We start from the raw sequence: 12,246 nt of genomic DNA on the forward strand, positions 1-12,246 counted from the left end.
AGAATGCTGAACATGTGGAGATCCCCTAGTACAGCACCAATAAATGTACCAGTGTTACTGTTATGCACTTTCCATACTGCTCTATGGCTCAGATTGTTGGAGGACAACTAAGAATGATCTAACAAAACTGTCAACCTTCCACGTAAAACACCTCTGGAGACTCCTGTTAACCTTCTGGCCCAATACCACCTCCAGTCAACAACTACTCGCCAGTGCAATCAAAAGATTGTGGAGACCATGATCATGAGAAGGCAGTGGAAATGGATTGAACATGTCATGCAAAGGGATCAAAGTAACATCACCCAGACAGCCCTTCATTGGACACCAGAAGGTAGACACAAGAGAGGGAGGCTAAAGAACACCTGGCACAGCAGTTGAAGGTGAACTCAATACCCTGAAGCACACCTAGGGCACCCTACAGAGACTGGCCCAAAACTGCTGCGAAAGAGAACTCAAGACCCTGAAGCACATCTGGGGTACCCAACAGAGACTGGCCCAAAACTGCTGCAAAATAGAACTCAAGACCCTGAAGCACACCTGGGCTACCCTACAAGACTGGCCCGAAACTGAAAAGAGTGCCGGATCTGTGTTGCTGCCCTTAAGCCAAACAGCATAATGAGCAGTAAAACAATAATGTTAAAAAAGTGTTTTGATTATTATCATAAACTTAATTAGTTAATAACCTGGCTGATATGCCTGAACAATAATCTCACTCATTCCCTCGACCGCTGGGGTCGTTGGGGGGACATGAGGAAGATGTCATAGCTCGCCACGCCATTCTGTTGGCAGCTGTCGTGAGGAGATCTGGCATCGTCATTTTGGTCCATTCCTTGACGTTGTCAGACCGGCTTTTTTTCTGCCGCCCCCGTCTGCGCCCTCCCTCTACAGTCCCTTGCAGGATGGTTTTGGAGAGGGTGTTATGTCGTATGACGTGACCAAACCATGCCATCTTCCGTCGTTTGACAGTCGCCAGCAGTGGTTCTTGGGGCCCAACAAGGTTGCTGACCAGGTTCCGCACATAGTCATTGGTCTTGTGCTCCTTGTAGGAGATGTGTAGTAGTCTCCTCAAGCACTTGGTTTCGAATGCTTGGATTCTTCTTTCTGTTTCTGCCATCAGTGTCCATGTCTCACATCCATATAAGAGGATGGAGACCACCAGTGACTTGTAGAGCAGGAATTTTGTGTGGAATCTGATGTTACTCTTCCATACCCTGTTCAGTCTGGCCATCGCTACCGTTGCAGAATTAATCCTATTTCGGATTTCTGCTGTGCAGTGCCGTCTTTGGACAGGGTTGCTCCCAGGTACTTGAAGCTGGTCACTTCTTCTAAGGGCTCACCATTCATGGTTATGTTGGCACTGATGTTAGTTGTGCTGTTGACCATGACCTTTGACTTCTCTGTGCTGACCTCCATGCCGTAAGCATTTGCTCTCGTAGTGAGTCTGTTTGTTAGATCCTGGAGCTCGGTGTTAGTGCCCCCCATGAGGTCGATGTCGTCTGCGAATCGCAGATTGCAGACTGGCCTACCGCCAATGGTGATGGAGGTGTGGTGGTCTTCAAGGGCCTCCTGCATAATTCTCTCCAGAAAGATGTTGAAAAGTATTGAGGATAATAGGCATCCTTGCCTGACTCCGACTGTGGTCCGAAAGAACTGTCCTTGTTGATTGTTGAGGAGCACTGCGCTGCTGGAATGTTCGTAGAGGGCCTGGATGACTTGAATGAGCCCTTCATCAATGTTGAAGCCTCTCAGTACTTGCCAGAGGCCACTGTGCCACACCCGATCGAATGCCTTCTTGAAGTCGATGAAGTTGTGAAAGATGTCCTTTTGGTGTTGTAGATGTTTTTCAATGAGGACTCGACAGTTGAATATTTGTTCGACAGTGCTCCTCCCTTTTCTAAAGCCTGCTTGTTCTTCTGATAGCAGCTCCTCAGCCTTGGATTTCAATCGGTTGAGGATGATGCGGAGCATGACTTTGCTTGGGTGGCTAATTAGACTTATAGTCCTGTAATTTTGACACTGCTTGAGGTTGCCCTTCTTGGGTAGAGGAATCACCAGCGATTGGGTCCATTCTGTTGGCCACTTCTTTTCTGTCCAGATCTTCTGACATAGCATTGTTAGTGCTTCTGTGGTCTCCTTTCCTCCGTACTTCAAAAGCTCAGATGGGTTGTTGTCCACTCCTGGGGATTTCTCTGGCTTCAGACTCTGTATTGCAGCCTCAACCTCCTCCTTCAATACTTGGAGATTTTCCTCACAGTCTGTGGATCGTGGGTTGTCCTGCAATATAGATGAGTCTGGATTGAGCTGGTAGTTGTAGAGGCCGTCACAGTATTCTGTCCACCTCTTCAGGACTTCTTCGCTATCTGTCAGTAGCTTGCCATCCTTATCTTCGATGACAGCTGATCTTGGCTGGCTAGTCTTGGTGAGGGTCTTGAGGGTGCTATAGGCCCTTTTGCTGTTCCCTGCTTCCATGCCTTTCTCAACTTCTTTGCACTGCTCCTCTATCCAGTTTTCTTTGGCTGCCTTCATCTTCGTCCTGACTTCTCTGTTCACCTGTTGGTGCTTTGTCCTGGCTTCATTACTAGAGTGTTTCTTTTTCCACAGTTCTCCTTTTTTTGAGGAAAAAGAAACAATAATCTACAATGAAACAATTGGCGAAAAAGCACAGATTCAGAATCCACATTCATTTTCCTTGCACAAAAACATTCGCTTTCTTCTGCATCTCTTACAGTTTTTGCGCTAGATTTAACATTTATCTACAACCCCCGATTCCTTAAAATTCCCTGGCAAGAAGAGAGAACATCATAACAAAATTATCTGGCACTGAAGGGGTTAAGCACACACACAACACACACATACGCGCGCGCGCCTGTATACCTGAAAGGTGGTTCACATGTGCACACATCGGATCCATGCAAATCGTTGTGAATACTGCATTCTTTCTCCTTCCACCTCATCAGTCGATAGCTACCATTACTGCAGTTGGCAATGACACAATGCCTTGCCATAACGGTAGTCACTGAAAAAGACACATAACACGGCAAAACAGTCAGGGTTGCTGGCCAATACTGCCAATGCCACTGAAGAGGTATATTTTCATTTACACTTGAACAAAGCAACCATATACACAAAACACACACACACCAAATCATCTTCCAAAATCTCAGAAGCTCCAAGCGCATAAATGTAATAGTTGCATGCTAGTCATTGGTACTTGCTGACTGGACATGAGTTTGGGGGAAGGTGATTTTTTGTTTGTTGGGTTTGTTTTTAGTGGAGAAGGGGGGGTAGGAGGGATATCATTTGTAGGGGTGACAGTGGGGATGGAGAAAGCTGGTTTGTCTGAATGAAAGTGGTATCATTCTGCTTGTACTCCGCATAGACGGATGGTAGTTTGCACAGGCAGGAATGTCAGACCCCTGCCGGAGTCTGCACTAGTTGGGTCACGGTTAAGTATGTGTAATTAAAACTGGTTTTTAAACATGGGTCTTGATTCCATTCAGTCATTTAATCCTTTTTAATGCAGTCTATCTTACTCTTTGGGGAACAAGGATGGAGAATACCAGTAATCTTAGCAGTGGTTTAATATAACAGTGGTAAGTATGTGATAATTTTCCAGTCTACACTTAATTCTGAAGACCAAAAACTTTTTACCATTGAGTAAAAAATGGGCAACAAAGATCACTTGAGCAACCAAACTCTGAACTCTGATCTTTACAATCTTTCACTCAGCATTCCACTGTTGTAGTCTTGTACTTTTATTTCAATTCACAATTTTAGTTTTCATGTTATTGGCTGTAAACGAACTAAATTCCCATCTGTAAATCTGCCCTGCTTAAATATTTGTGTTGTCTGGTGCACTATCATTCCATAATGGTGAAACAACTTTACAAAAGCTGTCTTTACAATGGTCAGTTTCATGTTTGCAAGAGCTCTTTCTCATGAACAGTTACTGCCTACTGCTTTTTTCCTCTTTTTTTCCAACTGATGCATCTTTCATTTCATGCCCTTAATCAATTTACAACCTTATTCATGAGTAACCGAGTGGCTTGGTCACACACACACACACACACACACACACACACACACATCACCATTTTCCCCATCATTCATTCAACATATAGACCACTGGAGATTTCCGCGGCCATTTTGGATCTTGCGCATGCGCATAGCAAAATCGCGAGCAATGCCAAAGGTGATCTGCATGGACAAAAGCAACAAAACATGTGCCACTTCTTCAATTGATAACCTCCACTGCTACAACCAAATACTGTATAATAAATTGCGATAATGTCGTGTTTTAGCATAAAGTGCCACCGTGTGCACAATAAGAAGACAAAAATATGATACAAAATATCGAAAAAAGAAGCCTGCTGCTTCGCACTTTCTGCCTCTCTCGATCGCCCTTGTTGCTCGCAATTTGGGAGAGCTAATCAACTTCGAGAGCACAGCGATCTACTGTGTATTTATCACACTCTCCCACCCCGCCTCCTCCACCACTTCCCTCATCTCCTGCGCCTTCCACTCGAAGCCAGCTTCTCATTATCTCTGTGTGAGGGATGGCAAAATACTAAGTTTCTTTTCTCGACCTTAATCAAAGTTATGGAAGGCCTGACTGCTTTCATATGGCAGAACTGATAAAGTGCACGTACCCAATGACCCACGATTGCAAAGTCAACTTAAAGCAGTTTTATTTCTGAGAGAAAACAAGGCTGCTCCGTCAACGCAGTCTGATGTCATAAATCCATACCCGCCATTTTGGTTAGTTCTAACCCGCAAGCGTAACCTGCCGTCACAAATTAATAAAATTAAGTAATAAAAAATAATCAAAAAATGCGATTTCTGACATAAGTCGATGGAACGATTATGCCTGTCCTCTTATACCAATACCTCTCAAGTTGTCTGGCTTGTTTGTATGGATAGCAATGAGCCACAAGCATCCAACTCATCTGAGTCTTGCCTCGTTATTGTAAACCTAACCCAACTCAAACGCGCATGCTCCGCAGGAGAAATTACTCGCTTCTTTGTGCGACCCTGTCGCAGTGGGAGGTAAACCTACTGGATGTAAATGAATGCCTATTCAAGTTTTATTAAAAAGCGTTTTCGGTGAACTTTTTTATCAAATTGGAGAAATCGTTAAATTAAAAAAGTACTGATAAGTTATTATTTGTTTGTGTTTGCCCATGCGCAATACCAATTGCTCAAAAGGCCGAATGTAGGGAGTGAAATAGAACTGCAGCTATTTGTGACCTCTGACCTTTCAATCTTAACCCCGTCGCTGAATGGCGATTGTTTGGTTTCTATGCGCTGCTAGAGAAGCCATGCTGTCAGAGGTCGGCCCTCAAACGAGACTTTGACTGAACTCGATGTGGAAAAGAGCATCGACAGATATCTTTAATGAGTAGAAAACGATGTCAAAATACAAATTATGAACGAGGCCGACGCCTCTGCCATTAGGACTGTTCCTGGTGCCGAATTGTCGAGAACAAACGTGGCAGAGGCAGAAGCTGACGAACTTGGAAGGAACAAAGCCGAAGGCGTGAACGAAACTGCAGCAATGGGTCAGATCACAGACGTAAAAGAAGGTGGGACAGACCAGCCACACGAAACGCCCGTGCAGGAGACTGATAATTCTCAAGAGAAAGGCGATGATTCCAAACCAGATGAGAGTCCCACGAATGGTGACCAGGTTGAGAATGATGACGACACCAGTGGAGAGAAAAAAGATCTCACAGCAGACGAAACGGATGATGCTGACAAAGTTGACGACAACAATAAAAATTCTGTTAACAACGCCCACTCAAAACCTGTGGTGGGTAATGTAAACATACATGACATTAAAGAGGATGATGTGAATTTCAACGACTCGGTTTCTAACATTCGATCACAACCTGAGAGAGCACGGGAAGCGCCCACCAAAGATGTGAAGTTCATTGACCCAGACAAATCATCAGAAAGTGCCTCACTGAAACCTGTGTCACAGACACCAAGAAACAAGCGAATCAAGAAAGGAATATTCATATCCTATTCACCTGATGCAGGATTCCTTGAGCGTCGGTTTGTGGTTGAGATGGTGCGTCAACTGAAAGACAACAATCTGGCTGAAGACATTTGGTTTGACAAAGATGAAAAAAACACTGACAGTCCTTGCTGGTTTTCTCTTCGCATGGAAACTGTTGAAAAGTGCCGTGCCGCGATCCTGATCCTCTCCGATAGCTACTTCAGTTGCCCAGTATCACTGTACGAGGGCAAAGTCCTTCTGGAAAGACAAAGCATGGATCCAACTTCCATCAAAGTGTTTTCTGTTCTCTTCTCTCAGGTTGAAAATGCGGAAATTCCTAAACAGTACCTGCAGGTTATGACCACAGCTGTAGACCTCACCACTGAAAGTCACATAAAAAAATCAGCAGCTGAGAAAACATCCATTCTCATTGGTGCAATCATGGAAGAACTGGAGAAGTTTGCTACAGTGAATGCACCTCCCATGCCTTTTACTCCACCAGACACGGAGTTCACTGGAGAGTATAAAAAGAAAAAGATTTGTCAGTGGAATGCTGCTGATCTCCAGGAATGGCTCTTCCAATTAGGAATCAAAGAGTTCTATAGACAGGTGAGTCAATTAGTGTTCATTCATGCACAGCTTTATTTCTAGCAGGTCCACAGTGCATTCGCAGCTATAAGGAGAGAGTGTATGCTTTGTGTGACTGGGTCGATGATTATGTAAGAGTTTGTTTTCTCTTATATTTGGGGTTTACTATTTGATCAAAAAGGTACAAGTTGTTTCACAAGCACAGTCTCAAATCTTTGTTCAGATGGCACACAAATAATATGTGTGATAATAGTACTGACAATAATACTCTCTCTCTCTCTCTCTCTCTCTCTCTCTCTCTCTCTCTCTCTCTCTTCTCTCACTTACACACACACACACACACACACACACACACACACACACACACACACACACAAACATTAACTTTTTCTCTTTTTTATGCCTAATTATAGTGATGACCTTCATCGTAGCAAGAAGACTGTTATTGATAATGATAATGATGACAATGTTCATGTGTATGAGTGTGTCTGTGTCTGTGTGAATGTCTGTGTTTGGGTTCTTTCTTGCTTGCTGGTCTGATTGCTTACTTCCTTGCTGTCAGAGCTCAGTTTCACACCATTATCCTGCAGTAATATTTGTTTGCATAGTGTCATGCAATTGTTGGTGCATACTTTTGTACAATTATCACCTGGACAGTTATGAATTTTTAGCAAACTGAAAAGATGACAATTACTTCAGTAAAATACACATTTATAATAGTAATATATATCCATAGTCTTTATCCAGGTTCAGTATTCAGCCTAAATTCAATTTCTTAGTCAGCCTATAACTAGTAACAACATAAAATGTCATGTCAGTTAAGTTCTTTGTTGTCGAATTAATTGGTTGGTTGGATGGTTTGACAATAGGCAAGTTGATTTGCTGATTTATTGATTGTAATAGCAAATGACATATTTAGCAACAAACTGGAGAGGAGACCCAGTTAGTGAATACATTCACAGGTCTGAATGAGTGACCCATCTAGCTAGCTAGAAATCACTATGCGTTACCATTTTCTGACACTTTTTTTTTTCTTCCTCAAGGATCACAACGTAGTGCATTTGGGTTTTGAGGGTAGATCAGACATCCACTTCTTAATTTTATTTAAGTCTGAATTAAGCAGATGTGGTTTGGGTATACATTTGGGTTTTGAAGGTAGATCAGACATCCACTTCTTATTTTTATTTAAGTCTGAATTAAGCAGATGGGGTTAGGGTATACATTTGGGTTTTGAGGGTAGATCAGACATCCACTTCTTAATTTTATTTAAGTCTGAATTAAGCAGATGTGGTTAGGGTATATATTTGGATCAGTCAACACACTTTGACACCATCTTGACGCTCAAAACGGACATCTCCTCCTATTCATTTTAATCTGAATTCAGCAGATGTGGTGTAGCTTATGTGGATCAGTCCACACTTTGACATGTATCTCCTTGACACTTAATTAAACTGAAACTGAATTATCCCCCTCTGATTTACAGAGCCTTGCCGAAGCGATGGTGGATGGATTCTTACTCATGTCACTGACAGACCGTGACATGGTGTCACAGCTGAGCATCGACAGCCGTGTGGTGCGGAAGAAGATCATGCAGCAGATTTTGGCTACGCTGGACAAAGAACACAAACAGTCCGATAACTGGCACTTACGTGCTCGGGCTCAACGGGCAAAGCCAGATGTGGTGTACCTCATCTATGACCCGGCGGATGTGCGCCTGGCTCAGAACCTGAAAGCAGATCTGAAGAAGAAGAGCTTGCAGGTGAGAACAGAAAAGAATGAATTTTACTGTCATGAACCCTTAAGTAAGTAGTTAACATAAGTTGGTACAGTATTCAAAAGCAAATTTCACCAGTCATAGATGTGCATCACTTTACTAGCAACACCCAACTAGGAATATTTCCTGTGTTGTTAGATTCTTGAGAGTGTGAGAGACACTGGGGGTGTGATTTGTGGGTGAGAAGTAAGGGGGGTCGGGGAGGGTGGGGGGATTATGGATGGGTAGAATGAAGAAGGTTGTGTGTTAGGTGTGGGTAAAAGGGAGTATGTATGTATCGTGGGATAAGGGGGAAGTTGAGGGTGGCTGTTTGCGTGTGTTTGTGTCTGTGTAAGTTCATAACTTATGCATATATAATTATACAGATAGACAGACTGACTGACAGACACATTCATACAAACATACATATTAGATACATACATGGATCTTTATGTACATACATGTTTACATTCATACATGCATACACACATATATACATGGATCTTTACGTACATACATGTTTACATACATGCATGCGTACATGCATGTGTACATGCATGCATACATATACATACATACATACATCATGGATGTACTTAGTCTGTCATACTGACTATCTATGCCTCCCTCTCTGTCTCTCTGTCTCTGTCTCTGTCTCTCTCTCTGTCCCCTCATTGTCTTTCTCACAACTCCATGTGTGTATGGTGTGCATATGTGTGTGTGTGTGTTTGTGTGTGTGTGTGTGTGTGTGTGTGTGTGTGTGTGTGTAACAGTGTATGTGATCGTGTGTGTGTGTGAAGATAAATGCATATGCACGCTCGGAGAAATTGTGTTTGGATGCATATTTGTTTCCTTGCTTTATTTATATCATCAAAAATTCATTAAACAGGCAAAATGGTAATGCATTGTTACTCCGTGTCTACACACAAACTGACCTGACAGACTTGCGCGGGAACATCATGCATGCATTTGTGATTCAAACCACTGAGCTCAAGTCTGAAGTTGGGTTTGAGAGTAAAAAAAAATTTTTTTGAATCACGATGACATAGGCATTGTACAGCTTCAGTTTCAGTTTCAGTAGCTCAAGGAGGCATCACTGCGTTCGGACAAATCCATATACGCTACACCACATCTGCCAAGCAGATGCCTGACCAGCAGCGAAACCCAATGCGCTCACTTATTGTACAATGACCATCCACGTTACAGTGAGTCAAGAATAATCAAACTCTGCCGATCTGATGGCTCACTGTATTTCAACAATTTTCCACAGAAACCACTTTTGAGGCCACAACAAGAAAATGAAATAGCTTCCTATGCGTCAGTCAGTCTTGATACATTGTTCTTTTTGTTTGCTTTTCGTCTGATTACATGTGATGTGTTTTTGTTTTTGTTTTTTATTTTGTATTATTTTTGGTTTTTTGTTCTTGGGGGGTGGCCTTTTTTTTCTTCTTCTTTTTTTTGTGTGTTCATTTTTGTTTTGTTTTGTTTTCTGTTTGTTTTCTTCTTTTTTCTGAAGTATTGCAGCAAGCATCACGTATACTTGTTAAAGGTGTACAGCCTGAAGACATTTGCTTGTTTGTGTCTTTGTTTTTTTTCCATAATTCTTTCGTGTTCTGGTTTGGGTTTTGTTTGCTTGTTTGTGGGTTGTTGTTGTTTTGTGTGTGTGTGTGTCTGTCGGTATTTATGGTGCACCCTGTTCTGTACATAATATGTCATGTTTGCTTTGTCTAAGAAGCTCTCTTAGTCTCTGTGGCCTGTCTGTGTCCAGCTCTGATTTACCTTAGAGATCTTGAAGACAGTTGGATTCAGATGACTTCTCATTGTTTCAGAAAGTCTTTGACAGTCAACTGAAATCGAACACATTCTAACCTATGCAGCAGAAGTTTGGGGACTTAAGAATAATTACCAGATGGGGAAAAAATCCATACATACGCTGTATAAACCCTCTGTAAAATATGCATCTCCGTTCATCAAATAAATTATGCTGTGGTGAAACAGGAAGATATATAGTATAATGATATACCCTTTATATGTTCGTACTTACGTGAAATGCATCAGTTTCTGATTAAAACTTTTACAGCGACCATTGATTAGAATAAGCATTTGAAATGTATTTGGATCAATGTGAAAAAGGAAAATATAACTCAGTCTTTTGACATCAGTGAAATATATTCTCATTACTAATGGCTTTGGTATTGTCTTGGCATAGTCAATGGAAATATTGTGAATTTTTTGTCAGAGTTTGAGGAAAGAGTATACTGCGTTGTTTCAAGCCGCAGGAATGGCGGGATTCACAACTGGAAGAAATTGTAAAGGTATGAATGGTATTGTTCTTTTATCGACTTTTTTCAACCAGAAAAACATTTTGATAGTTTGACAAATAAGTGGCAAAGATCCATGTTTGCTCGTTTTAGAATGAGATCTCTTGGCCTGCGCACCAGTAGAAACTGGTGTATTGTCGAATCTTTTGCAGTTGATACTCTGTGTCCCATATGCTCAGATGCACCTGAAGATGAAAAGCGTTTCCTGTTTCACAACACAGGTTATGATGATATCCGATTGACATGTGACTTTTTCAAAATGCTTCAAGTAAGCCCACATTATCTCTCCACAACTCTCTCCATAAGTAAATACTTTCTTCGGATGACAAACAACTGATTAGTTCCTGAGCTAATTACATAACTCCAGCGTATTCGCCAAAAATTAGCCATCTCAGTCATCGAACTAGATCCAATACCGTGGCCACCGATATTCACACATGCTATAGATTGTGATCTTTGTCAGTGTATTGGATGGTAGCATAAACATTTATTTGTTTTTGTTGTTGATTGGGTTTTTGTTTTGTTTTTTTGTTTTTTTATGTGTGGTTTTTTTTTTTTTTTTTTTTTTTTTTTGTGGGGGGGGGGGTTTCTTTTCATATATTGATTGTTTATTTCAAAGTTGACATGTTGCCTTTTTTCTTCTCCTTCTCCTTCATCTTTTTTGTTGTTGTTGTTGTTGTTGTTGTTTGTGGGGGGTGGGGGGGGGGTGTATGATATTGATATGTGCCACGTTGACAGGAGGGCTATTGAATGTTGGCCTTAAAAAAATGCGTCAGTGTCATTATCGATCTTCCCTCTCTCTCTCTCTCTCTCTCTCTCTCTCTCTTCTTCTTCTTCTTCTTCTTCTTCTTCCTCCTCCTCCAATCTCAATTAATCTAGCAGCCGGGGCTATCTTTCCACCGGGACGGACGCGGCGGGAAAACCCTTTTTGACTTTTTGTTTTTGTTTGTTTGTGAGGAGAGATCAGGTGAGGACAAATCCATTGAGGATCCGACGAAAGGATTAAAAGAGATCGACAGATTTCATCATCGTAAATAACTTAAAATGTGTTATATTGCTGCCCTGAATGGAACCAATCGGTTCTGCATTACCAGCACGTGACACACGTCTTTGCTATGGGGCCTGGAGACCGTATACTGTGCAACAAGCAGCTTTTGATCAAAGACCCCTGTACACACTTTAAAGAGGCAATCACAGGGTCTTTGGTTAGATGTCCACACAGTTGTATATTGCTGCCTTGAATGGAACCAATGGGTTCTGCATTACCAGCACACGCGTCTTTGCCGTGGGGCCTGGAGACCGTATAAAGGTATACTGTGCAACCTGCAGCGTTCGATCAAGGACTCGGACCCTTGTACACACGTGTATATAAGCTATCACAGGGTCTTTGATTAGATGTCCGCACACTGAGATCTATTGCTCCTGCATTGAAAGCGGGTCATGTGACCGTACGTTGCCACGACTGAGTTTATTGACCTTCTGTGTTGATATTCATGTATGAAACCGTGTCTTGGCTTTGGGGTCACTGAAATACATACACGCTTGATCCCGTGCGTTCACGCAGACGCGCGCACAAACGCTGTTGC

General features: G+C 42.2%; 2 protein-coding genes across 3 annotated transcripts in view; one reads left to right on the forward strand and one right to left on the reverse strand.

Annotated features, from left to right (window-relative positions):
• The window catches only part of LOC143295430 (uncharacterized), a 32,109-nt gene extending 27,125 nt beyond the window's left edge, over positions 1–4,984 (reverse strand). For both annotated transcript variants that reach the window (XM_076607120.1, XM_076607121.1), the window contains exons 1-2: positions 4,888–4,984; positions 2,875–3,016 (exon numbers count right to left, since the gene is read on the reverse strand). In XM_076607120.1, the coding sequence (XP_076463235.1) occupies positions 2,875–3,005 (131 nt within the window). In that variant the 5' untranslated portion in view covers positions 3,006–3,016; positions 4,888–4,984. The remainder of the gene's footprint in view (positions 1–2,874; positions 3,017–4,887) is intronic.
• Positions 4,985–5,284: 300 nt separating this feature from the next.
• Positions 5,285–12,246, forward strand: part of LOC143295426 (uncharacterized) — a 30,699-nt gene continuing 23,737 nt past the window's right edge. Inside the window, exons 1-2 of the mRNA XM_076607117.1 lie at positions 5,285–6,607; positions 8,070–8,345. Of these exons, the coding sequence (XP_076463232.1) occupies positions 5,426–6,607; positions 8,070–8,345 (1,458 nt within the window). The 5' untranslated portion in view covers positions 5,285–5,425. The remainder of the gene's footprint in view (positions 6,608–8,069; positions 8,346–12,246) is intronic.

The sequence above is a fragment of the Babylonia areolata genome, chromosome 20 (genome assembly GCF_041734735.1).
Source record: "Babylonia areolata isolate BAREFJ2019XMU chromosome 20, ASM4173473v1, whole genome shotgun sequence".
In the NCBI taxonomy this organism is placed as follows: Eukaryota; Metazoa; Mollusca; class Gastropoda; order Neogastropoda; family Buccinidae; genus Babylonia; species Babylonia areolata.